Below are 25120 nucleotides of genomic sequence, written 5' to 3'. Positions count from 1 at the left end.
CCCTCCCCCTTCAGCGTGAGGAGCCCCCCCCCCCCAAAAAAGCTTGTAATCAGTTCAGCGCACTATGACTGAAACTCAAAGCGTCCATGACCTCAGTGCGTCGGCCTCTCGGAAAGCTCGAGACGTTCCGGCCCTCGCTGTGGCGGCGCTCCTGGCATCGTAGCGTTTTTTCGGGAAATAGCAGGTTGTGTTATTGCAGCGACATTCAGCAGATAAGATAAGCGCGGGGAACTGGGCCGCACTCAGTCTCCAGGAGCTTTTATAGCTCAAAGACCAATATTTGAGTGGCTCTGCTCTGTTCAACTGTGGCCTGGTATTTTAACACCTTTAATAATTAACTAATAAACTACCAGCCAAGTGTCTAACTCGGCTCTCAAGGTCAACCCCATAAAACTCCAACTGCCTTCTTTGTTTTACGTGAAACACTTTGCAAGTCTTATCATTAAGGATCACTCCGGCGCTGCGCTTAGTGATTAGGTTTAATTTCCTCATTTAAAAAATTGGTTCTAGAAAATTACAGAATAACTGTCTCTGCAATAGTTGTTGCGTTTCATATATATATATATATATATATATATATATATATATATATATACATACATGCATGCATACATTTGTAATGGTTTACACTATGTTTTAAACACACGGCTCCCTCCTGTTCTTGCAGTCTGCGAGGTCAAGAGTCCAAAACCCCCCGTCTGTTTGTCAGCTGCACGATAATGCAGCCGTCAGTCAACATGCAGACACAAGGTAGTTTATTAATGACGCTTTAACAGTCAAGTAAAGTGACGTTTTCCTGGAGAACCACAGTGATACTGAGGGCCCTTGTGTAGTCGCATCTGGTCAAGATGTCGAGATCCATCTCTGTAAACAGGCGATCTAAAGTAAGGAGCATGTTATATGTGGCCAAAGAAGTATAAGAAGGCGTTCAATGTGTGAAGTCATTTAAGAAGTTTGAAAGAAGAGTTTTATGTTTTTTTTTTAAATATTTTAGTTTATGGTAAAAACATTTTTAAAAAAGAGACGAAAATCGCACCCCAAAAAAACCTGTGACACAAATCTATTTGACTTGAAAACTTACAATTTACGCTTCTTTTCTTCTTTCTCAATTAGCACATGAAAGATGTTTCGAGCCCTAACTCGTTTCTTGCCTGATGCAGTGGGATCAAAAAGATTCAGGTGTGTCATTGAAGAAACGTCTTAGTTCCACCTGTAGGCGTGGTCGCAACCGACACGGTGGATTTCCACATGCAAGCCTGATTCATCATGGTAATAAGGACATACTGTCGGTGCAGCCACATAAAATGAGCTGTCATTTCAAGATATAATATAACATTCATCTCAGCCTTCATTGCTAACTTTTGTTTTGCCTGCATCGGGTTTACAAGAGAACGTAAGGGCAGGACTCCTGGGCTGTGGCGCACTTCATATTCGTCATTCAAAGGGAAGTACATATTATTCTGATTGATGTTGCCACATTTCTAGTGTTTCAGGAAACCGGAAGGCTGGTCGACATCTTGAGCCCCTGGTGGTGTCCTTGGAGATCCGTTAAAAGCAGTGATAATGTGATGGTTCCTGTTGCTCTCAGCGTCCCTTCCCTAACTGTTTGGCGAGCCTTCAGGATAATTGAGTTTAGGTATCATGAGGTTGAGGTCTTTTGTACCCGGGGGGGAGCCTGACTGCGGCTTGCAGTGTCCAGATGGGGGCCAGCAGAGGGAGGGAGGGAGGGAGGGAGGGAGGGAGGGCAGGCAGGCCGCTACACGTGCCTGCCTGCTCTGCAGTATCTCACCGCTCTTATCAACTTCCTGCGATCGCGGCGCAGCAGCTCTGAGATCAGGGTCTCTTTCTTTGTCTCTCTGTGTCCCTTTCTGCTCTGCCGGCAACCGCTGCCTCATCGTCGCTCCATAACGAATCAAGCTTATTTTCTTTGAGAAAAAAACTATTTCAAGAATGGTACTAAAACCGCCTTGTTTTGTTGTTGCATGGAGGATTTTGTCACCCTCCACCCGTTCTGGTGCTCTTCTGTAACATGTAGGAAGGCGGAATCTTTAGTTTTTCCTCGTAAACTCATTTAGTATGCTCAAAGTGTCGCGTCGATTCAACAGCGGTGTGTGCGTGTGTCGACTGAGCGTCCGTAATTCCATCTCTCTGCATCCTTTTGCTTTGCTCCCCACCCCCCTATAATGGCCAAGTGAGCGACAGATCAGTGGGGGGTGGATGCTGTGTGTGGGAACAATTGAGCACCCCCTTTTAGGACTGCCTGCGCCCCCGCCCCCCACTCCCCCTCCTCCTCACCACATTCCACACCGGACCACCAAGACCCGCACATAGGCAGCCCCGGAGCTGGGAACACACGGCAACAAAGAGAGACAGACCGAGGCACGCAGAGAAGGAGAGAGGAGGAGGAGGAGGGGGGGGGGGGGGGGGGGGGTTGACTGACAGGAAAGAGTTTTGTACTGGAGCAAGTATCTGGGAGAAACGATGGGCCAGGCAGGAGCCAGAGACTGTATGTGACACAGACTTTGGGAATCTGGGGAAAGTAACTGGAAGCGTGCATGCGCTGTGACTCATCGTCGGCCGGTCACACAGGCATGTACATGCAGCCTGTGAGTACTCGGGTCTGCCTCACACAATACAAGGTTTTAACCCACAGTGCATTTTTGTGTGGCCGCAGTTAAACTCGACACAATATAATTTGGAGCATCTGTGCATGTCCCTGTCTGATGCAAGCTGTGAGAAATCCCGGTCTGGCTTTTGTGGTTTTCCGCACTTTGTGCGGAGGGTAGCAACTCCCCTCGGTCCCGACTAACATATTGGTTCATTTTCTTCTCCCCGCACTCGCTCTACAGCAGCTCCCTCGGGAGGTTTAGTTTCATGCCCGATATTTCTTTTTCTAGTCATCCCTGGGTGATTTCCTCTCTTTTTCGCCATCGGTGGTGGTTTGCTGGTATTTAGCTCCCGTGCTCCTTTAAACCATCCACCCTCTCCTGTCTAGGGTCTGCTTTTTACATGTGTGGTTTTCTCTGGCTTCCAGATGATGCACATGCCAAAACTAGGCCATGTATCTTGGTTATCAGTTCTAAATGTTTAAAAGCTTTTGACTTTACAGAGTGTTTGATGAGGTGGCGTTAGTATATCGGTGAGTTTTATCGCAGACACTGTTCCCCATCTCTCACCTCAACCTCTCTCCATCGTTCAGCTCCTCTGGCTGTGGCGCTGCTTAGTGGTGTACTTTTATTTATTTTGTTCCTTTGATATTCGATGCCGCTGTCCTTCTCTTTTTGTGTTGATCACCTCGGTGCTGGTGTCACTCAGCCAGCTGTGAGGAGTGTGGCAAAAGGGCCACGGGCTCTGATCCCAAACTGCAGGGGTGGAGTGTGAACCCCCCCTCCTCTGACACGTTGACTGCTCCGCTCGCTCACTGAAGCTATCTCACCGCGTAGCTGCCAGCAGGGGGAGTTGCGGTCGCGATGTAGGTGTAACTCAACAAAGGTTTATTGATTTCCCCAAGAAGCCGCAGCAGGATAGATGTCTGTGTTGATGGTCGTGATCATTAGGATTTGTGCGTCTCGCCAGAGGCCCGTTGTGGTTAGGGAGAGCGGTGAGGGAGCGAAGCCTGGGACCTTGCCTGGGTGTTTGGCCAGCACAGAGCTGGGTGCTGGCCAGGTGAGCTGTAATCCCTGTCAATTATTTCCAAGGCCGACATAAGAATCCCACTGACGAAGAAGTCACTCACACTTAGCTCATTTCTCCAAATTGCAGCAGGCTTAATAGGTTTCCTAATATTTGCTTAATCCCCTTGTGTGCTGCCCCGCTCATTTATTTTCATATAAATTGTATTGTTTGAGATCAAACCTCCCCCTCACCTCTTTTCTTCCCCCGTCAATACTTTGAAAAGTCATTTTCTCCGGTTAAAGAAAAACAAGCAACAGGCAGATCTATGGCTGCTTCACATAGCTCTGTGAATGATATGCATTTAGAAGCAGGCCATCAAAAGTCAAATTTAAAAACATGAAGAAAACAATGGCAGACGTCTTGCTGGCTGAGGGCCGTATGCGCGATGTGAAGGGGGAAAAAAGATCCCACACATGAAAGGATCAAATAGTTCTGTTAAATGAGAGCTCCAAAAGCAGCAAATTCAGTTAGCGTGTTGAGAGGAAAAGAGTGGCCGTTATGTGGGAGTCATCTCGCCAATACATTGTCGGAATGGCAAGCGGCTTTGATTTATTGACACATTCAGCAGACATCATGGGGAACGGGCTGAGCGGTCCATGACGGGGGCCCATTAGACCATTGTACCGTTTAGGTTTAGACTTTCGAGGCCCTTTGACAGTCTGCGATGAGTGGTTCTCTTCCCACCGCCTCCGCTGGTGTCCAGTTTCGTAAGGCCCAACAGGTATATCAGAGTCTTTGTTGCCCTTTTTGTAGCTTTGAGCTTCCAGAAACCTGATCTTGTACCTGACCTCATTCTGCCTGGGGGGGCTTCGTCGGGCCCCCGTCCTGCCTCAACATCTGGTGGACTTCAGCTGCTTTTGGATGTCTGTTATAAACATTGTCAGGACGGAGCTCCCTGTCCTTAGAAGGGGTTCGCTGGCTTTTTTACTGGCAGCGATGAAATGTATTGTTTGTGTGTCATGTCCTTTTCAAAGGCTTGCATATGTTTCAAAGTAGGATTTCTTAACTTCTTTTCTTTTTTTTTCTGTGGAGTTGGAGGGCGGGGCGTCGGGATTTAGTTTTTCGAAACTTGCAGGCCATATGGTACTGCTCACCGAGACCATTTTTAAGTGTAAAGCCTCCTCCAATAGTCTAGCTGACACACGGCTCCGGAGCAGTGTGTGTGAAGCACATCTAGGAGAGGACCTATTCGTACGCCCAACAGTAGTCCGTTTCTCTGACCGCACAACGGTGTTTGTGCACGGTCCCATGGTAAAGCATAGGCCTTAAGCAAAGAGTTTTGTTTTCTTCATCTTCGGCTCTTAAAGTGTGTGTTTCATTTGTGTGCCATGAGTCAGTGGAAAATATGGAGGGGCTGGTGTAGAGGGACAAGCCAGGAAGGTCTTTTGTGTCTCCCTACCTTTTTTTATTATTTTCTCCCCACTTTCTTCTCCTCCTGACAATCACGCTGTGCTGTAACTTGTCCTCTCCGTTTGTCTGCAAAACCTCCACCTGTCTCCGCAAATCTTAAACACAACGCAGTCTCGCTCTCTCTTACACGCACACACACACACACACACACACGCACAGTCTGTAGTAAAAAGCCTCAAACACTAGAACTCTGCGGCTCATCAAAAGGCACATAACCTTAAAGACAGACGTGGAGAGGATGAAAGATTAGACGAGCTGTTAATGTGAATCATTGCCTCCGACTTCCTCTGAGGTGCCGTTTAGAAAAGATTCCCAGCTGAGTGATGGTCGGAAGGAAAGTTTTTTTCCCCTGTAGTTTTTCCCTTTAAGTATGAATCTATGGCCCATACAATATTTGACGCAGGTGCTCATGTTAGAACCACCTGGCTGACCGGCAAAACGTTGCGCTGGTCGAATTCCTGAACGTCGGCTGAGCCCAATCGCCAGGAAGTCAACCATGTTGATAGTGTGTATGAAAGTGGCCCCAATTCAGTCCCCTGAGGACAAAACGGGTCACTTCCGTTTGAAGTACCAATTCCCCGATTCTATGTTAACGTGAATCTTGGCCTCCAGCTTTCTCGTAGGTGCCTATGTGTTGAGTTTGACCTTTCATTTACATGATTCCATTTCTTCTCTGTGCTTTGTATTTCTTGACCTCTTGCCAACCTCTGTACTTGCTTAATGCCAACTTTAGCTCGTGGCAGCTTTGACTGAATTACCACCCTGTTCTGGCCTCCTCATCTCATGTGTTTTCTCTTTCTTTGATATGTTTTCACTCAATATTCTCGACAGAATAGTGTTGTGTCTTCATTTCTTAGGTGGTGAGCTGAAGCTCTGTAGGCTTTTTCTTTTTTTTTTTTTTTTTGCCAACATCCAACAACGATCCTTGCCCTTCCACAGAAGTGTTGCACGACTTGTCAACAAACCAGACGCACAAAGCAAAATATAGTTCCGCAGCTGAGAGTTATTAGGTGCACCTATACTTATGACGGTAATATAATAATAACACGGCGGCTCTGTGGTCTGAACCAAGACTGCAAACTCTTTGTCGCTCGCACCGCATTGCAGCTGCACTCTTTCTGTTCTTACCTTTCACAATAAAAGCCCCAGGCCTATACACTGCTTCACCCCTTACCAGAGGAAACTTAAATTCCATGGAGGATTTCGCTTGGAGGCAATATAGCTGAGTATTTAACCGTTTATAAGCAGCAGGGTGAAAGTGGAGAGATGTGACCACGTAAAGAACTGATGTAAATTAAGAAATTCATTTTAAAAAAGGAGAGGAAAAAAAAAACAATTATTCTTCCTGATCGTATCGTGTCAGTACTGGTATTAAGATATTTCGGTAGGTGTAATATCCACCTTGCTATCAAGAGACTATGGAAATAATTTCACGCCACCTACACAAGAGGTCAGATAGTCAAACACAGTCCCCCAGATTTTTTTAGACAGCGAGAGGTTTCATTTATTTCTGTGCGGCAGGTGAACGTTTGAGCCCTGCCCCGGTGGTTGGAATTTTGTTCCTGACTTGTTAAATGTAGTCGGAAGTGCAGGAGCCAGTTGAAACCCTGACAAAGCAGTGACCTGGGAAGTGGTGTCGGCAGGGAGCTTTTGTGTGGGGAGACAAAGCCGGAGATGCAGGGCCGGGACGGGAGAGGGAAACAGACAGAGCGAGAGGCCGGGGCAATGTTGTGGAATCTCCCCAGGGGCTTCTGGGTAAATGTTCATGGATGACAGCGTTTTGGAATGTTCACAAATGGAGAGTTTTAATTGGCCAGAGGCCCAGACTGGTTTAGTAATCAGAAATGGACTCTGCTGGCGGAGGGCTCAGGTTTACAGATCCCAGTGTGTACTTTGCATGTGGGATTGTGCGCCGCCTTAGAAAACGATTCACGCTGAAACGCGGAGGATTTAGCGCGGATAAACATTTTAATGTGACAATTTCTCCCTCCGGTTGACAAATGGTCTATTTAGAGTGTTCGTCTGTGGCAACGAAGTCTGACTGCATTAAAAAGCAGTCGATCAGACGTGCCGCTTGTGAAGAGCTTTTCCTCGTGCCACGCAGCAGCACACATGCCTTTTCTCTCCCATCACAGTGTGACAAGTACATTTGGGCAGTTTGGTGTTTTGGCAGCTGTGTTGTGGAGGAGATTTTAATTCCTGATTTATTCAGTGGAGCATAAATCTACTCCGACATTATCCAAAGCCCTGTGGCTGGCTGGTAGCTGAGAACATTCACTCCAGAGAGGACGCGCCTAACCCAACACTTCCTGCCTCATAAATGGATGGTGAGCACTGATGGAAGTGGAGTAAACTCTCATGTCGCAAGCGGCGCCGAGGTTTCCCGAGCTCGCCACTACCGAGATGCTTCCTCCCGGAAGTAGATCCTGCTATTTATGGGTGTTACCCAGGGTCTATGCAATGGTTCTTTTGTGTCAACCTCTCAACACAGCCGAGTCATGGGTTTGAATCAGCATTGGTGTCATGACTCATCATGTGAGGAGGCACGGCTGCTTTCTGGTCAGCTGACGACAAGCCGAATGACAAACTCAAAGCTACGTGATGAATGTGCATTTTGTATTAGTTGAGATTTCGGTCAGATTCAAGTTTGGTGCCATTGAACACATGGTCAGAATGCAACGTACAGCACTGCACGGAGATGTATTAATGCACTATAAGCAGATGTGTAGTGGTGCTAAGAAGGGATGCAACTGAATCCTATCTGTACACTGCAATCTGTGTTTTGTATACAGAATGTATTAAGTCATTCACAGGCCTATTTTACCAATCAGCTGATTGTCTTCATTACATGGGACTCAGTTGCTCTTTATCGAAGTACTTTATTACAAAATGTCAACGTGGCGATTTATTTTGTAGTTTAATAAATCGCCACGTTGACATCGTTAGATGAGCACGGCGCTCCTCACGGGGGACACTAGGTTGTTTTTAGCAGCAATAGAACACGGCAACAACAACAACAATGGCCTCCTGACAAATATAGAAAGAAATGTGGGAGTACAGCATGTAACGACGAATCTAAATAGCAGCACCAGTACAAACTGAGGCAGAAGCTTTTTATTGAGGCAAACATGCAGATGTCCTGGTTGCAATTTTCAAACAATTCCTGTAAAAGATTTTACTACTTAACTTAAAATGTTTAAAGCCGTCGCCCACTTCGGTTACATCCTTTACAGGCTATAGGCTGGTTATGAGAGTGGCGTAATGTCTGAGTCATGGGTCAGCTGGAGCGTGTGTGTGTGTGTGTGTGTGTGTGTGTGTGTGTGTGTGTGTGACGCCACAGACGTGGCACCTGGCATCTCTGAGGGAGAGAGCTGGTTATCAGACCAAACACTGTGATTAATACCTCAGAGATGAGGAAAGTAACATCATTAGCATGTCAATAAAGCACTTTTACGTTTCACTTCAGTTCTGCGTGGACACACTGAGCAGCAGTTAAGTGAAACGCTTAAGAGCAAAGAAATGGAATTGGCATCGTTACCAACCATTCCTTTAAAATACTAGTCCGATTCATAAGTCCCCGGCAAGCACATTCCAGGCTCTTTTGGACTGCCCTAAAAAAAAAAGGTATTAAAGTGCTATAAACTTGTCATGACTCTATTTTTGTAAGCGGCTGACGTGTAGACACAGAGTTGGTGGAAGTATGGCCCTGCCCTGATTATCTCCATATGACCAGTCCAGTCTAATGATGGTTTCCGCTTACAGCCTAATGTTGTTTAACATCTTTCCCCCTTTTGCGGTTGTTGCGGAGGATGTTGGCGCGTAAGATAAATGTAATGCCTAGTACGACGTGTGTTATATCTATCCTGGCTTTTACTTTCTTTTGATGCAGTCAGTGGTTTCGCTCTCCTTCACATGGTTTGGACAATCTCACTTTTCATTGTGAAATTCTACATAATGTAGTATAACTAATATTTAACTTTTGACATTTTGTATAATTTCTACATACGAATTGCGAAAATGTTGACCTTAGTAACACAATCCATAATGCACCAACAACTGCCGTAAAGTAATGCTTACATTGTCTGAAGACAAACATCTGAAAGTGAAAGGCCATCAAGACCCACTTTCCTCCCTCCTCCAACTTCTGCTGGCATGAAGCCCTTGAGCAAGAGTCTGCGGTTGTACGGCGCAGCAGCCTGACGTGAATGTGTGGATGTTTGTAGCCTTCCCTCCTCCCCCTGCAGCAACTCCTCCAGGTTGTAAATGAGACTGAGCTCTTAGTCAGCTCGCCTAGTTAAAGGATTTATTGTAATATGGGGGGAAATATCATATTATACCGGCACACTTTTTCCGAACTGTAAACTGTGAAAGTGTTGTGTTAAAGAACAGGACACTGGTGGCTCAGATACGGCATGTTCCTCCCTTCATAGTTTGACTTTTGCACATTTTGTTTTTAAGCACTAGGCTGATCGCATGCGGGAGATTCCCCTAACCCAGCCACAATTATGCCTCTAAAACATTTATTCCATCGTTAAATAGATGTTTAATTCCAAAAATGACACAACCATCCGCCTGGACAAAATGCTGCCTTTTCCAAGGCCAGTACTGAAAGCTGATAAAAGCAAAACATTGTGAGACTTTGCTTCCAAATGACTATTTGATTCACGTATGGAGTATAAAAATAAAAATAATCCAGCTAGAGCCCCTCATTGTGGAGTCCTTCCAGATGAAAGAGTAAGGGAGACCAAAAACAAGTGGTGATTTGACAACATGTTGCAACAGGAAAGAATTTAAGAAGGGATTGACTTAGACAGCAATTGCTGTGATTTTGGAAATGAAATGCGCGACCTTTTAATCACTCTTTTCAACTGCGCTTTTTTGACGTCTAAAATTCTCAGGCGACATTGTGCTCGTAAGTAAAGCTTCCCCACCTTTTAAAAAGCAGCATCGCGGGCTCCTCGACACGATGAGCTCATGTGATTGTGTACGAGAGGATGGACGCAAAACAGAAAGTTATCCAACAAATGGCACCAATCCCATAAACCCCCCCCCCCCCCCCCCCCCCCCCTCCCCCCCCCCCCCCCCCTTGGGATAATTACACCCTAGACAGAGGTGAGAAGCAAGAGGAGAATGTTATGGCTGCAGGGCGTGCACATTTACAACAGTCTGTGAGTAATGCTCAGTAGACTGCAGCGCTCTCCTTTACATGTTACAGCAGGGAGCATAATATGCCCAATTAATAGTCCACCTCTTAATTTCAACGTTTTGCATCGCATGCCTCACATTGCGAGTGTGTTTGGGGCAGAATTTGAAATTTGGAGATCAATCAGACGGACTTGGAATAACACGTTTCTTTCTTTTCCTTCCCTGTTTTGAAATGAAATCGGCCGAGTATTCGCCGTCTCCAATTACCGACATTCCGCTGGGACTTGAATTAGCATGTGCATAGACTATGAGCAACGTACAGTTATCACTTGATTATTTACAAATGTTGATGTCTGTGTGAAAGCTCAAGAGGTTTGGGTTCAGTCGCAGACCACCAGGCTCCAATTAGTGACATACGTGGGCGACTGGTTCGTGACATGCGGTACCCCCATGGCCTCCTCGGCTCCCTGGGCGGCTTTAGTGACGCCCCATCAGAGGGGTACAGAAATACTCCCTGGGGGACCTTTATTACTTCAGATCGGAGCATATATAAAGGTTTTCTGTTTATATTTTTTGCAACTTCTTAGGCTCCGACTTGCTTGTACTCTCTTTTTTCTGTAATTGTGTTGGTGGTGTTATTATTGGAGTCGTTGGAGGCTGAGTTACTGTGTGTTGTGGATGTGCTGGCTGGCTGACTGGCGGGGGGGGGGTCAGAGGACAGGACCCCTCCCAGAGGAGGGGCTGTTAACCCCTGACCTTGCTGGTTAAGCCTGCAGCGTGGTGGTGGTCGAGGCGGAGGTGTGTGTATGTGGATGGGGGAGCACCCTGAGGTCCGTCTGGTTCAGGGGCACATGATGGCAGGCAGAGGGGGCGGTGAGGTGTCTAATCTGTTTTTTGTCTGTGAGGCGTTTTCACCTCCCCCACCATCCTTCCTCTGAGAACAGAGTTGGAGAGGCAGGACAATGTCAGAGGGAAGTGACTTATTTTATGAGCCATTTAAAAAGGGGATGGTGGTCTCCCCACAAAGGGAAGGCAGGGAGGTGGCGGAGTGCTGATGAATGCCATGACACACAGTCGCATGTTTGTTTACAAGATGCCGCTCTCTTGTTTTGACCACCATAAATGGCAGTTCTCCTCTTCTGAGCGACGCTTGAACAGTGCTCTGTCTCTGCGTCTTGTTACATCCTAAAGTGCTCCCCCCCCAACCCCCGCCTTTTTCTTAAGGAGCTCCGTACGGCAACCGAGAGCCAGTTCGGCCGGCACACAAAGACCCTTCATGCCAGCGATGGTGGAGAAGTGACTGATGCGTCCAGACGCTGACCAGGCTCATTGTGAAATAGTGAGGCGGAGGGGTGTCACACCCAGTCCGGCGTGACACTGATTTTTATGGGATGGAACCGTTCCCGTTAACTGTTCGCTCCCTTGTGTTCCAGCAGGGCCATTTCTTTCTTTTCTTCAGGCGGTTTGAGGAATTGGCTGCCAGAATGTTTTCACAAAGTATGCATTAGCTAAGAATCTTCAGTTTTCAGAGACCTAATCCTTTGAGCTAACAATGTGACATTTGTGCAGACATTCCCTGTGAAAATATTGACCATCTCACTTTTTATTTGTTGTACTTTGGTAACCATGGCTATTTTCCATGTGGATATAGCCCTTTTGATTGTACGCCTGTGCTGTGGGCAAGCAGGGGCCCCGCTGGAGGAGAGACTGGATGGCTGTTTCACCTAAAAGTCCAGTCTGTGTGCGCGCTGCTGCTCCCTCTACCTCCAATCACGCCTGTACAAAGAGCCATGTGTTGAGCAGTGATGTGATGTGTGAATATGTTTGGGTAGGGGCTGCCAACTGTGCCTGGGTATGCGCAAGTGTGTGTATATATGGGGGGGGGGGGTCGGGGGAGGGTTGGATGAGGTTTAGAGAGAGATAGATGAGTTTTGGGGAGAGGACTGCGAAAGGAGTGACTTGAGTCTTATTTGGACTTGATCCCAGATGGAGGGGTTCAGTTTATGGCGCCAGGGTGCATCCCTCCCTCTGGTGCCCTGTTTACATGATCGTACTGCTGTGAGTCACTTCTGATGCTGCAGTTTGATTATTCAACATTTAAGCTTAACCGAGACGGTCTGTGTTGTTTGCAACATGATTAGCTTCTTTTTTCTTTTTTTTCCTAATAGAGGTTACAGATATAGTAACTCCTCCCCCCCCCCCCCCCCCCCCCCCCCCCCCCCCCCCCCCCCCCCCCCCCCCCCCCCCCCCCCCCCCCCCCCCCCCACACACACACACACACACACACACACACACAAACCTCCAGCAGTAAAAACTAATGGAATAGAGTTGGTTCACGGTTAACGCTCACAAAGCTGGAAGTGATAAAAGGCAGCGAGCTTTACCAAATCCCTTCACCAATAAAAAGCAAAATGAAGCTTGAAGTTTGGATGCAAGGTACTTCCTGTCATTTGTCGCCACTATGGAGAAAGTTGCTTGCGTTTTTTGAATTGTAAAATAATTAATGTCTAAACAAAAACTATTCATGGAAGAAAAATAAGGGTTGAACAACTGTTTTAAAAAAGGGAAGGAAGAAAGTCACGGATTTTGATAACGATTGTAGGAGTTTTGAAACCCTGGTAACTAACGCCTGGTGAAAATGCTGATGCTTTTCAGGGTTTCCCAAAAAGGGAATGCTGCACACACTATGTGGAGAGTCTTAAGGCTCAGTTAGGATAAATAAATGCTGTAAAACATTACAGGCGGTGGTGAAGCTCCGGTCCATGTGTGGCATGGAAGCCGCTCTAGTCGCAGTAACCTGCACACAGGCCTCGAGTCAGTGAGCACGAGCTGGTGGGGAAAACCAAACGGGCCACTGGTTCCTGGATGCAGTGAAAGGATCCTTGTGTTTTCCCAAATTCCAACAGCCACGTTTAAGACAAAACATTATTGCAGCTGCGACTTTGCATTCGTCCTCCCCCGAACCCGCCTTCTCTAATTGGATGTTAAACTCACTTTTGACAAAGTTGTCAGTTGCTGTTTTATCAAACACTGTATTTAAACATAGATATCGTCGTAAAAGCTCAGAGTGGGTTGTGTTGAGTTTATTTGGCTCGGTCCGAGAAAGCAGATGTGTTTGAGAATGTTTTAACCGTTACAAGTCCTCCGTCTACGCTGGCATATTTGGAACATTTGTCTGACGACACTGAAGAAAAACACTTCACATCTCTCCTCGTTGGCACACAAGGGACACTTAAGCCGTCCCAGCTGGTGGCTCTTTGCTGTTTTCACAGTGTTTGTTTACAAAGTAAGCATAGAAATAAAAAGCGAGACGGCATCATAAATTCCACTATGGATCACGACATCTGAGGTCACATGGAAATCATTTTAAAAAAATGTGCTTAATGATACAGACTTCTAAAACAGTTTCTGAAGATGCAGCCCTACGTGGATAAAACGAAAGGGAAAGAGAGAAGAAAATCCTTTCCGAAAACATTTACCTGCATCAATGTTCCCATGGCTGGAGTCGGCCTTCCTACCAGCAAAGTGGGCGAAGAGCTAATCCTCTCCTCTTAAAAGTCTGTTTTAGAAGGACACGGCACTCAGAGAACGCTACAGCGCTGAACTATCAATCAGGACGGGGAAGTGCCAGGATAAGAGCGGGGCTCTATAAAGTGTCCGGCTAAAGGCTGCTCTGGGCTGAGTGTTGCAATTAATCCACTTAAGTGCAGTTAAGGGGGTTTTCACAGCCAAGTTGCATTTGATTTGGTGAGGGGTGAAGTTTCATCGCAGACAAAAGCAAGGAATGGTGTTAATGATCGATACGCTTGTGTGTTTCAAACAAGTAAAATATCCACTAAAGCCGGTTAATTGATAACCTCGCGCACAGTAACAAAAGCCACTGCAGCCGTAAAGATTCTGAATGGGTCTTAAAGTATATTATTTAAATGCAATCACCTTTTCAGAGGCCTACTGTTTGAAACTGGTTTTATTTCAATGTAACCGATTGGTTTTATTCTGCCTTGATGTGACCCATGTTGACGGCTTCCTGTGTTTTAACGATGTGTTCCCCTCGTCTCTTCCAGGAGCCCCGTTGAAAGTGTGTCCGCAGGGTTTCTCCTGCTGCACGCTGGAGATGGAGGAGAAGCTGAGCCAGCAGAGCCACACGGAGATCAAAGCTCCCGTCTCCAAGCTTAGCACCAACCTACAATCCACCTTCAGACAGAGGCACGACCACTTTGACAGTAAGCAAACACACGCGCCAGCCGCTTTTCAGACTCGAGTGTGCCGGCGCGCCGCAGCAGCACTTGCGATTTTGATGGACGTTCCCACCTGCCAGAGCTCGGCCCTGGGCGCAGACAGTCAGTCTGTGTCCGTCGGCCCGTCCACCTGTCTCTCAACATCTCAGCTCCGAGCCTCATCGCCCACCCCCCACGCTACCCACTTCCCCCTCTCTCCTGAGAGACGTGCACGCTTCCAGACAGACCACACACATCTTCAGATTTCATCTTCTCTGTACTTCCTGTGTGTGTGTGTGTGTGTGTGTGTGAATATTGGCATCGGGTTTCTCTCTCTGAGGTTGGGAGCTCATGGGAACATGCAACAGTGCTGAGTCACCGAGGCAGCGGGACAGCTTTGACTCCCCTCAGCTAGCCAACCGTGTCGCCTCTGGAGGAGGAGGTTGACTGATAAAACTTTCGGCGTTTAAAGTTTCTGAATACATTTGATGTACGTGGTTTGTTTGTTTGTTTGCGCACCAGTGCACATGCGAGTCAGAGACCTTCAGATCCTATGTGTCCGTGAAAGGGGGCGAGGGATCGTCGGTAACGAGGAGAGTGTGTATTGCAGCCAGATGTGAACAGGAATGTGACGTGTCGGAATGCAGTGGCTGCTCGAGCCGTCCCGCCCCTCTTTTCCTCCTCTCTTACTGCCCCTTTGTCCCCATCTCATGCCCCGCACTCCCATAAACCTCCTCTCTTTGTACTCCTCAGACCCTCCCTTCTCTTCCACATCACACGCGATAGCTCGCTGTTCGTCATGTTGATCACTTTAACGCATCTCTGCTTGTTTCTGACCCCCGCGCTCTCCTCATGTCCCTTTTAGAGCTGACAGACCTGAACCCAAAGAGCTTCACTTTACTGCCATAAAGACAGACATCTGCAAATATTCACATTTTATGAGCAGAAACCATTGAATGATTTATTTGATTGTCAAAATATTTACAGATTTTTGGTCAGTCCATTAATATAATAATAACTGCAACTATTAAATAGTAAAATGATGTATCAGAGAGACCAAATCTCCGTAGATAATGATTTATTTAATTTACTAGGTAACTAATTAAATTGGTCTTCAGTTGCATATCAATCAATAATTGTCATCCTACAGAAGTGCTTTCATGCTTCTTTTTTTTTCTTTTCTTTTTTAGCAGAACTCAATAGGACAGAGAAAGGAGAACGATTTCCAGGTTGAATAAGTACATGGACATTTCTTGTAGCTGCTTTGCATTTGGTCTATTGGGGCTGCGAGCAGTGACATTTTTATTGTCTGCCCATTTAATAATGGATGTGTTCCTGCTGAGAAAAATGGCTAGACTAAAGAGGAGTTCTCGCTCTTTGATTTAGAGGAACTGACAGCTTTTCTTTTTCTTTTTTTACATAACTATAAAAGAAAACTGTTAACGGGTTTACGCAGGTGTGTAGTGTAGCACACATCACATCAGACTAATCACGTACAAGTTGTACAGAGTTTGACGAAGCCTGAATAGCTGTAGGGTCAACTATCTGACCAAGAGGGCGCAGTCCTCGAGCTGACAGTGACGACCACCCCCCCAGGTTGCCGCTGTCTCTGAACTGTTAGATGTGGGATCTCTTTACAAAAGCCTGCTGTGCTCTCTTCCACCTGGGACATCAGACCGTCTCTCACACTGGATACGGTGTCAGGCTCGGGTTTCCTGTTTTCGCGTCGAGACGCCCCGAAGGAGGCACTTCCCGCCGGTGACACTGGCACAGGAAGTGTCCGTTTGTATTCGCCGTTACCGGGGAGGGCTGTCACGCCGATGACGCCGGCCGATTGTGCTGTGTGTGTATAAACACAGCTGCGACCGTACACAGCGACAGACACAACACCGCGTTGCTCGCACAAATAACTAACTCAGGAAGTAGTGTATGTGATTAGACAGGCTCTCTTCATGCGCCTGGGGCTCGGAGTTGTGGCCAATTAAGACCGGGGCCAGGAATAGTTCTTCCCTCTCTGAGTCTCCTCGCTGTGTGTTTGTCCTGGCCTCAGCCTGCCCGTCCTACTGCACTGACCCCGTCCAGCAGAGAGAGCCTATGTCTGGGATTTAAGCGCTTGGATTAAGGCCCCTTCTCCACAAACACACACACACACGCACACGCACATGCACACACGCATCCATTCGAAAGCTCTGAAGTCCAACAGCAGGAGGGACAGAATCCCATCCCATAAGAAAAGGGAGAAGCTCAGGGACTAATTGGCACAAATAGGATGCAATTACTGCCTGGACTGGGATTGGAAGGAGCAGAGTTTATAGGGGTGGGGGTGCCGGGGGTGGGGGTGTATCAGGAGGAAGTGGGAGTGAGGAGTGGGAGGAGAATCGGTCTGCTCCTCTGTTCCCATGATGGATCAAGCCCACAGATCATTGTGTATAATTTAGGGCCTTCTCTGCAACATGTGGAAATGATGATAGGGTGATGGGGAGGGAGCGAGTAGAAAGACGAGCGCTCACGGAGGCAGGAGGAGTCCTTCTTCCTTACATTTTGCTACAGCGTACGCTCTCTCCCGTGTAACCTTTCACCCAGATTCCCTCAGACCATTGGCAGAGAGACCGGCAACATTTTTAATGGAAAAATCATGAGGGAGTGTTCAGTTCCCCGGCCTGTTGGCAGATGGCTGCGTGTCATAAACTGTTTTTAATGACAATGCAAGATGCCTGTGTAATGCTGCTCATACTTCAGACCCCCAGCTTGGGCCAAAGAGCCCCCCACCCCCTCCCCCGCTACCACCACTCACACATACCCTGCACAGGAGGGTTTGTCCAAACTCATTACAGGGCTTATCTGTTTAGCATACAGGCATTACCGCTGTAATAAACTGTAGAAAGGAAATAGAGTAGTTTGGGTTTTTCCTCCTCCTCCTCCTCCTCCTCCTCCCCCTCTTCCCCCTCCCCCCCCCCCCCCCCCCCCCCCCCTCCTCCTCCTCCGCCACCTCCTCGTCCTCCTCACCTCCTCCGTCTCCTTTCACTGACTTTAAACTTGTGGCTACTATGACATTCCAGGGGTGGGGGTGGACCTTTTGTTTTAATCTCTGTCAATGGAGCGTGGAACTTGGTGCCCTCTCCCCTGGCTTTGTGTGTGTGTGTGTGTGTGTGTGTGTGTGTGTGTTGGGGGGGGGGGGCAATGATGGCGGGGAGTTAAATGGAGGGGCTGCAGTGTTTCCGGTATCCTTGGCGACACTGGGGATTTGGAGTTAAAAAAGCCCTCAATTTAACCCGCCTCAAGCTGCCCCCCACCCCTCCCCCATTTTTTTATTTTCGTATGTCAGGCTGAAGTGGAAGTGACAGCGTGTGTGTGTGTGTGTGTGTGTGTGTGTGTGTGTGTGTGTGTGTGTGTGTGTTGGTGGCAGGGCAGTTCAGTGACTCCCTCTGTAAGAGCATGGGAACTTTACATTTCAAAGCCAAGCAGAGGGCACCCAGAGAATCTGCAGCAGGACCGAGGTTTTGTGCATCGAGAGGGATACAAAAACAGGGGGGGGGGGGCAGAGTGTATGCTTGCATGCACGCAAGACTGAAGGTGAAGCATTTTTCAGAGACTCTGAGGAATTCTCATTTTGTTCAGATTAAGAAAGTTGGGGGGGTGAGGAGGGGGTGTCCGTGGGAGAGGGGGCCTGGATTATTGAGGGTGGGGGTGATGGACATTCCTCAGGATGAAGTAGGTCATTGTTCCCTGTCTCTAGTGAAGAGAGCTCTCTGAAGGAACTGATGAAGTGAAAGCGGCGGAGGGAGGGAGATGCAGGGCTAGATGGGGGGGTACAGGTCCATATATGGAAGAGGAGGAGGGCGGCAGGTCGCATTATTCAGTAATCCTATTGAAAATGCCTCTGGACGACAGTCCAGGACAAGCCGGGAGAAAGGAAAGCGAATGGAATGTGACATCAGAAAAATGCCATTGATGGTGGTCAGTTTGAAGCGGCTTGATGTGGAGGGACGTCCCGGCTGAATGGCGAGTCTGCCGGGCCAGGAGCCGCCCCGCTCCCATACTCAGGCCCGTTCCTTCAGCCTGACGGAGATGCTCCGGCTCCACCTTTCACCCCTCCTGCTTCACTCCTCTCAGCTCCTCATTTCCAAACGTTCCCCTCACCACATTACATTCTTTTTGCCTTTTCATCTGAGGTTTTATCCTCAAACGGTTCCCGTTGAGATGCGATGAGAACGTCACACAGGTGACGGGGCATGAGCGTTGTCCTGTGTGGGTAGTGAGCTCTACATCTATTTAGCCTTGTGGCTGCAGTACTGTGCTTTTGGACTGTTGTTTGTCAGACAACGTCAACAATGTCGTTATTTACATACACTGTGGTCATGCTGCAATCTGGCTATTGCAATAACTTGATGAAAACCGTACAATGTTTCAGCGCGGCGCTCTTTGTTTGTAATGGGATACCCACAAAGCACTAAGTGTGAATTTCCTGTGCCCATCTGTAGATGTCCCACGCAATATGTTACCCATCATACAAATTCAATTTCCTTTGTGCAGTCTTTAAAATCCACCCTGCAGACGGGCATGAAATGTCAAATTGTTTGCTCTCTGGCAGCCTCAGCATTTAGTCATCACACTAATCCGCCTCCTCTTTCTCTCTTTCTCTCTCTCTCTCTCTCTCTCTCTCTCTCTCTCTCTCCCCCCCAACAGACTTTTTCCGTGAGCTTTTGAAAAATGCAGAGGTCTCGCTGCACAACATGTTCGTGAGAACATACGGGATGATGTACGTGCAGAACGCCGAGCTGTTCAAGAACTTCTTCGAGGCCCTGACGCGGTACTACGTGTCTGGCAGCGCCGCCGTCAACCTGGACTCCATGCTGTCGGACTTCTGGGCCGACCTCCTGGAGAGGATGTTCCGGCTGGTCAACGTGCAGTACGAATTCAGCGACGCCTACATGGAGTGCGTCAGCCGGCACACCGAGCAGCTGCAGCCCTTCGGCGACGTGCCGCGTAAGCTCCGCATCCAGCTGACGCGGGCCTTTGTCGCCGCGCGGACCTTCGTGCGCGGCCTCACGCTCATGCCAGAGGTGGTCAATAAAGTTTCTACGGTACGTTCGAGGGCTTGGGGAGCGATGATAACAGAGACGGCTATTCCAGAAAGCTCTGTACATCCCTTCCTTCATCTCTTTCTTGTAAAAACGGGCTGCGGTTCCATTGCAGCGTCTCTGATAACATAAGCCACGTTGTCTCTTGTGGGGAGGCATGTTTTCCCTCTGCAGCGAGTGATTCGTTAAGGATAGGTTGACACTGCTTTGTGGAGTTGACGTATCACTTCATGCCTTTTCCCAGTCTACGTTTCTATGTGGATGAGTGTCCTGCTGTGGTGAAATGCTAACAGTCTGCCTCCTGCCTCCTCCAGGTCAGTGCGTCTCCCAGCTGCGTGCGAGCGGCCATGAAGATGTTGTACTGTCCCTACTGCTCGGGCCAAGTGGCGCTGAAACCCTGCCAGAATTACTGTCTGAATGTGTTGCGGGGGTGTCTGGCCAACCAGGCCGACTTGGACACCGAATGGAACAACTTCCTCGGTAAGCGGCCATCGTGCGATCAAAGACACCTTCTGCAGCCATTATTAAACTGACCCGACCGAGAGAGCACCCTGCCAAGCGTTTGATTGGCAGCAAAGTATATTTATTAAACTCCCTGCTTCCATGTTATTTTAAAACTTGCATTTCACCCTTGTATATATATATATATATAATCTACCTCTGCCTCATCGAAGCATGCACCCTTTTTGAAACTATGAAACCAGTGTGACATGATGGGATTGGGGTAATTAGATGAAATGTATGCATATGCCTCCAGTGTATTTTGTGGGTTTTTTGCACTCGAGCAAGAACCAATTTCACAAAGGAACACAGTACAGTGTTAATTGGAAAAAAAGCAAGTCTTGTACAAACATGTCTTTCATTCTTTAGCATCTTGTATAAGTTCAGGGGCCGGGGTAGTGCGAGGATGAATGCTGCGCCTGTGTTGTGTAAACAGAGCCAGATCAGTTTTATTACATTCAGGGCGGCGCGCACAGCCACCAAACCCTCGTTATATTTATTTGACACGACTCGCATGACCAAAGATGTTTCCTGGTTTCTATACCGCCGTTAAATGCATTGTCCCTGACTGCTGACACGCTACTGTCAGTGGAGGCCATGAGCCGAGGGGCTCGGTTTCACCGGCTGACCATCTCCTGCTCTTGGGCATGTGCTTCCCCCTAGTGGCCGTTTCTTTGTACTCGAGCTTAAAAGAGAAATCTGATTCCTCAATGATGCCATTTCTTGTCTTATTCATTTGATGTTCTGGTTTTCAGATGCCATGCTTAGTCTAGCAGATCGGCTTGAAGGTCCCTTTAATTTTGAGTCTGTCATGGATCCTATCGACGTGAAAATTTCGGAGGCCATCATGAACATGCAGGAGAACAGCATGCAAGTGTCACAGAAAGTCAGTATCATTTCATAGTATTTTAAATACTAATAAAGGCAAGAAATAAAGAGCTCGGTTGAATTAAGTTTACACGATGCTTGTTCATTTCTGACAGGTTTTCCAAGGATGTGGGCAGCCCAAACCAAGCATGGCCTTCCGCTCCAAACGCTCCATCAAAGATACCGGCTTTAACGGACGCTTCCGCCCTTACAGTCCCGATGCTAGACCCACGACCGCTGCTGGGACTAGTTTAGATCGATTGGTAAGGACGAGGAGAAACCCAGAGCACAGCCACGCTTCTGCTGCTTTGCTTTTAAGTCTTTGAGTCTGACTTTGTTTTTCTTTCCCCAACGCAGACAAACGACGTGAAGAAGAAGCTGAAACATGTAAAAAAGTTCTGGTCCACATTGCCAGAGACCGTTTGTGCAGGTGAGAGGATCGCACCCGTGGACGACTGCTGGAATGGAACGGCCAAAAGCAGGTAAGATACACACACACACACACACACACACACACACACACACACACACACACACACACACATATCCACACATCTCACTGCATTTAAAGTTTCATGAAATAATCCAACATCTCTCCCACTCTGCATAGCTACGAGTCAGTTGTCATTGGCAATGGCCTGGCCAATCAGGTGTCAAACCCTGACGTGGACGTGGACATAACGAAGCCAGACACTGTGATTCGCAGTCAGATTGCAGTTTTGAAGGAAATGACGAGCTGGCTCAAAGCTGCACACAGCGGCAACGACATCTCCATCGATAACGGTGAGGACGGTTGACCATTTTCTGTTTCCGACATAATATCCCAGTTGAACACGTCTGACCCTTGTGTCTTCTTCGGCTTCTTTTTCTCTAGATGAGGACAGCAGCGGAGGGGAGGAGAGCGGCAGCGGCTGCGACTCTCCGTCCTGCGACACAGACCGGGACATCTACTTCTCCACTCCCCCCAACCCGGGCAAACCCGCCGACGATCAAAGGGTGAAGAGCAGAGGTCCATCGGATGGGGGCGTCGCCACAAAGGGAAGCATGGCGCTGGCGCTCTGCGGGCTGGCCCTCGCCCTGCTCGCTCCCCACTTGAGATAAAACTGGCTGGGCAAGAAGAGGAAGAGAACGACCGGGAATGACGTAGCGAAGGAGAAAACTGTCAGAGACTTTAAAAAGACTGCCTTCAGGACCTTGGACTGTCCGCCATTTGGGGTGGGGGGGTGGGGGGAGAAGACTTTTCTTAATATTACAATAACTTCACTTTTAATTATTTGTATGCTTTTAAGGACATCAGTGTACAGCAATACATTTTTCTTGCCCCTCCCCCCTTCCCCGCCAGATAAACCGTTACTCCTTATGGCTCTTTTGGAGCCACGCTATGCTTCTGCTTGCAGCAATACAAACGTCATACAATTGTCTTATTTTGGCAGTTTAATCTCATAATCCATTTGTGTGCCTTCTTCGGTGATCGCCATCTGATATCTGAATAGTTACCCAGATGTTTGGTCAAACAGAGTGCCTGTGGTGGGACATATTTCTGAGGATGTTCTTTCTTTCCGTTATTCAGAGATTGTTGTGCACACTGAATGTTGGTGTCTGTGCATACGTCAGCATTCACTCAGAAATTAGGGAGCTAGCTGTTTCTATCAACTTGGGCACAGTCGGTGCTTTTGTTCGTTCCGGAGAGACGCAAACACGTCTTTCTCTTGGAAATGCAGTGAGAGAAGTTGCAGCACAGGTATTTATGTTTGACCTGGAGATGGAATCGTCCTTTAGAAGAAGAGCTTTTGGGAGGAGCTCCGCAAGCCCAAAACGTGTGTCCTGTATGTCCGCTATGAGCATTATCACAACCTAACCTTTTTTTAATTTTTTTTTATTTGTTCCCATTTCCTTTATACATGTTTAATTTCACTTCCTCAGCTCAAACGGTTCAGTCGTACCTCACGCGTGCTCACAGTCGATGCAATCTAGTGATGTGGAGTTGAAAGTGTCTGACAGTGGAGATATGATGCTGGCGTCCTGGAGAAAGGTAACCGGCGTGGAGGGAGAAGGACTCCCCTGGCATTAATTAACCCTAAAGAAGGCAGCGCTGACGAGTCCTGAATGCCCCTTTTTTCTTTTTGTTACTGTGAGCTCAGTTCAGCACAGAGGATCTGACTCGATACAGTCTGACTTGTTTGAAAAGAGAAGGTAGCAACATGTACGTTCATAAAGCGAGAGGAGAGGAACAAAACAAGTGCTTTGATCAAATGAAATCAAGAAAAAAAAAGATTATTTTAATACAGGGTTTTGTGTCGAAGAGGTGTTGTAATGTTTAGCTATTTTTGGTATGAAGATATATATTAGGTACTACAGTGGATTTTACTGCTAGTTTAGGTGGTGCAAGAGGACAGTGTGCACAGATATCGGGGGGCTTTATTTGGTCAGTGCACAGTTTTTGTTTTTTGGTGCTCCTATTTTTTTTTTGGCCCACATCCCCCCGTCCCATAATGCACACTTGTGCCTCGTGTCAATTTAAATGGACTCTGGACCATTTGATCTACCTTCCCTCATTCTTACGATCTCATCAGTTCAACTTGAGGTGGAATGTTGAACTTTCGTGCCACCAAAATGAATGCAAAGTAATGGTGCCGGAATTTTCTTTCATTTTTTTCTTTTTTTAATTTTTTTTACCTTGGTACATTATTAGCAACTTCTTGAGGTAAAAAAGAATGTAGATGTTGATGATTTGTATCCATTACGTGCTCTGATTCCCTGTAGGGTGTGTGTGAGTATATCGTTACCAGCTGACAAGCACAAACATAAGGTTTTCTATATCTTCTAATGTTATAACCGGGTCTGTAAGTTGCATTAGCTCTCAAACGACGCTGCACCGTGTAGCGTTTGTACAGTAACTTATGCATGTCCTCTAACGTCCTCGTAAACATGCTTTTAGATCCAACATAGACGGTCCAAGATACAGTATTCAAAATGTTTCCATATGCAAAACTTGGATGAAAGACAGTAATTTGATTTGAATTGATTTGATTTGGGGGGCTTTGAACATGGAATGGTTGAGCATGTTTCACATTTGTCTGCAGGTCTGAAACAATTGGCTGCAGTTGAGACAGACGGTAACTACTGGACACAACTTCTGTGCCTCTTGTTCGCCTTTTGAAATTGACAGGTTGATTGTAAGCTTCCATGAAACTGTTCTTCAAAACAAAAGTGATGTTACCAACTAACAGGCTTCCAAATCAACGAGGACGCCGATATTAAGAATCTGACTTTTAAAGCAAAGACAAAGCAACCCACGTAGACCCACGGCCGCTTTGATTTAAGATAACGAAGCGGAGCTTCGGCAGCTCGCTCTGCTTCCGGCGTGTTCCGCCAACATTTCTACCGGGGCTTGTGCATGTGGAAGAGATGTGGAAGAGTGTGAAGAAACCCAACTTTCTGAGAGCGGGAGGAAATGTGTCTGGGTGACGCCGGTAAATGTCTGTGCTTGCGGGGCGGGGCAGCAACATCTTCCAGCTGGCAGGGAGTCGGCCTGGCTGCTGGATGTTGCCCATTTGATCCACAGAGCAACTTTCTGTCTAGCGACGTAAAAGTTGAGTTGGACAGGTGTTGAAAAGCCTTCCGTCAGCCTTTGGCCCACGAGAACAGAAGAAAGGACTCTCTTCCTGAGGAGAGACGGAGAAGAATGAACAAAAAAAAAGTGTAAATAAAGAGCAGCCGCTTTAGATGTCTCTAAAAGAGGCCATAACAGTACATCAGATTTTTACTTGTCAGAGTATCTCCTAAATGTTATGGAAAAAAAACCAAGATGAGATAGATGTTAAATTGTAAGAGAAAATGTATATTAAACAACATTTCTTAGTCTTGTTGAAATAAAGACTGCCAATATTTAAACAGTTGTGAATGGTCTCATTTCATCGCCACTTGATTGACTGGTCCCCCAACAGTCCACAGTTTGAACGGAGAGTCACAGTACTGTGAATAAGCAGCAGCTAGAGTCTGATGGAAAAAAACGTGGTGTTATATTTGTGCTTTTGAGTACAGTAAGCCTATTTGTACCAACAAAAAAATATTCATATTATTCGTAGAGCTTTTGGTCATGCAGTGGCTAACTTCGTTAAGGTTTGTTTCAGAAAGCTGGAGCTTTTTTTCTTTTCTTTTCCTTTTTTTAATCATCACGTCACTTGTTATCAGACATCTGTCTATCAATGAATCTTCACTCTA

At 47.2% G+C, this 25120-nt stretch overlaps 1 protein-coding gene across 1 annotated transcript in view; it reads left to right on the top strand.

The window, feature by feature from the left end:
- Positions 1–24790, top strand: part of gpc4 (glypican 4) — a 28922-nt gene extending 4132 nt beyond the window's left edge. Inside the window, exons 2-9 of the mRNA XM_034543841.1 lie at positions 14295–14453; positions 19134–19531; positions 19843–20008; positions 20785–20915; positions 21013–21159; positions 21254–21378; positions 21507–21679; positions 21771–24790. Of these exons, the coding sequence (XP_034399732.1) occupies positions 14295–14453; positions 19134–19531; positions 19843–20008; positions 20785–20915; positions 21013–21159; positions 21254–21378; positions 21507–21679; positions 21771–21997 (1526 nt within the window). The 3' untranslated portion in view covers positions 21998–24790. The remainder of the gene's footprint in view (positions 1–14294; positions 14454–19133; positions 19532–19842; positions 20009–20784; positions 20916–21012; positions 21160–21253; positions 21379–21506; positions 21680–21770) is intronic.
- The last annotated feature ends 330 nt before the right edge of the window (positions 24791–25120 follow it).

The sequence above is a fragment of the Cyclopterus lumpus genome, chromosome 10 (genome assembly GCF_009769545.1).
Source record: "Cyclopterus lumpus isolate fCycLum1 chromosome 10, fCycLum1.pri, whole genome shotgun sequence".
NCBI classification, from domain to species: domain Eukaryota; kingdom Metazoa; phylum Chordata; class Actinopteri; order Perciformes; family Cyclopteridae; genus Cyclopterus; species Cyclopterus lumpus.
Note: the sequence above shows the minus strand (reverse complement) of the source record. Positions and strands in the feature narration are given on the sequence as shown.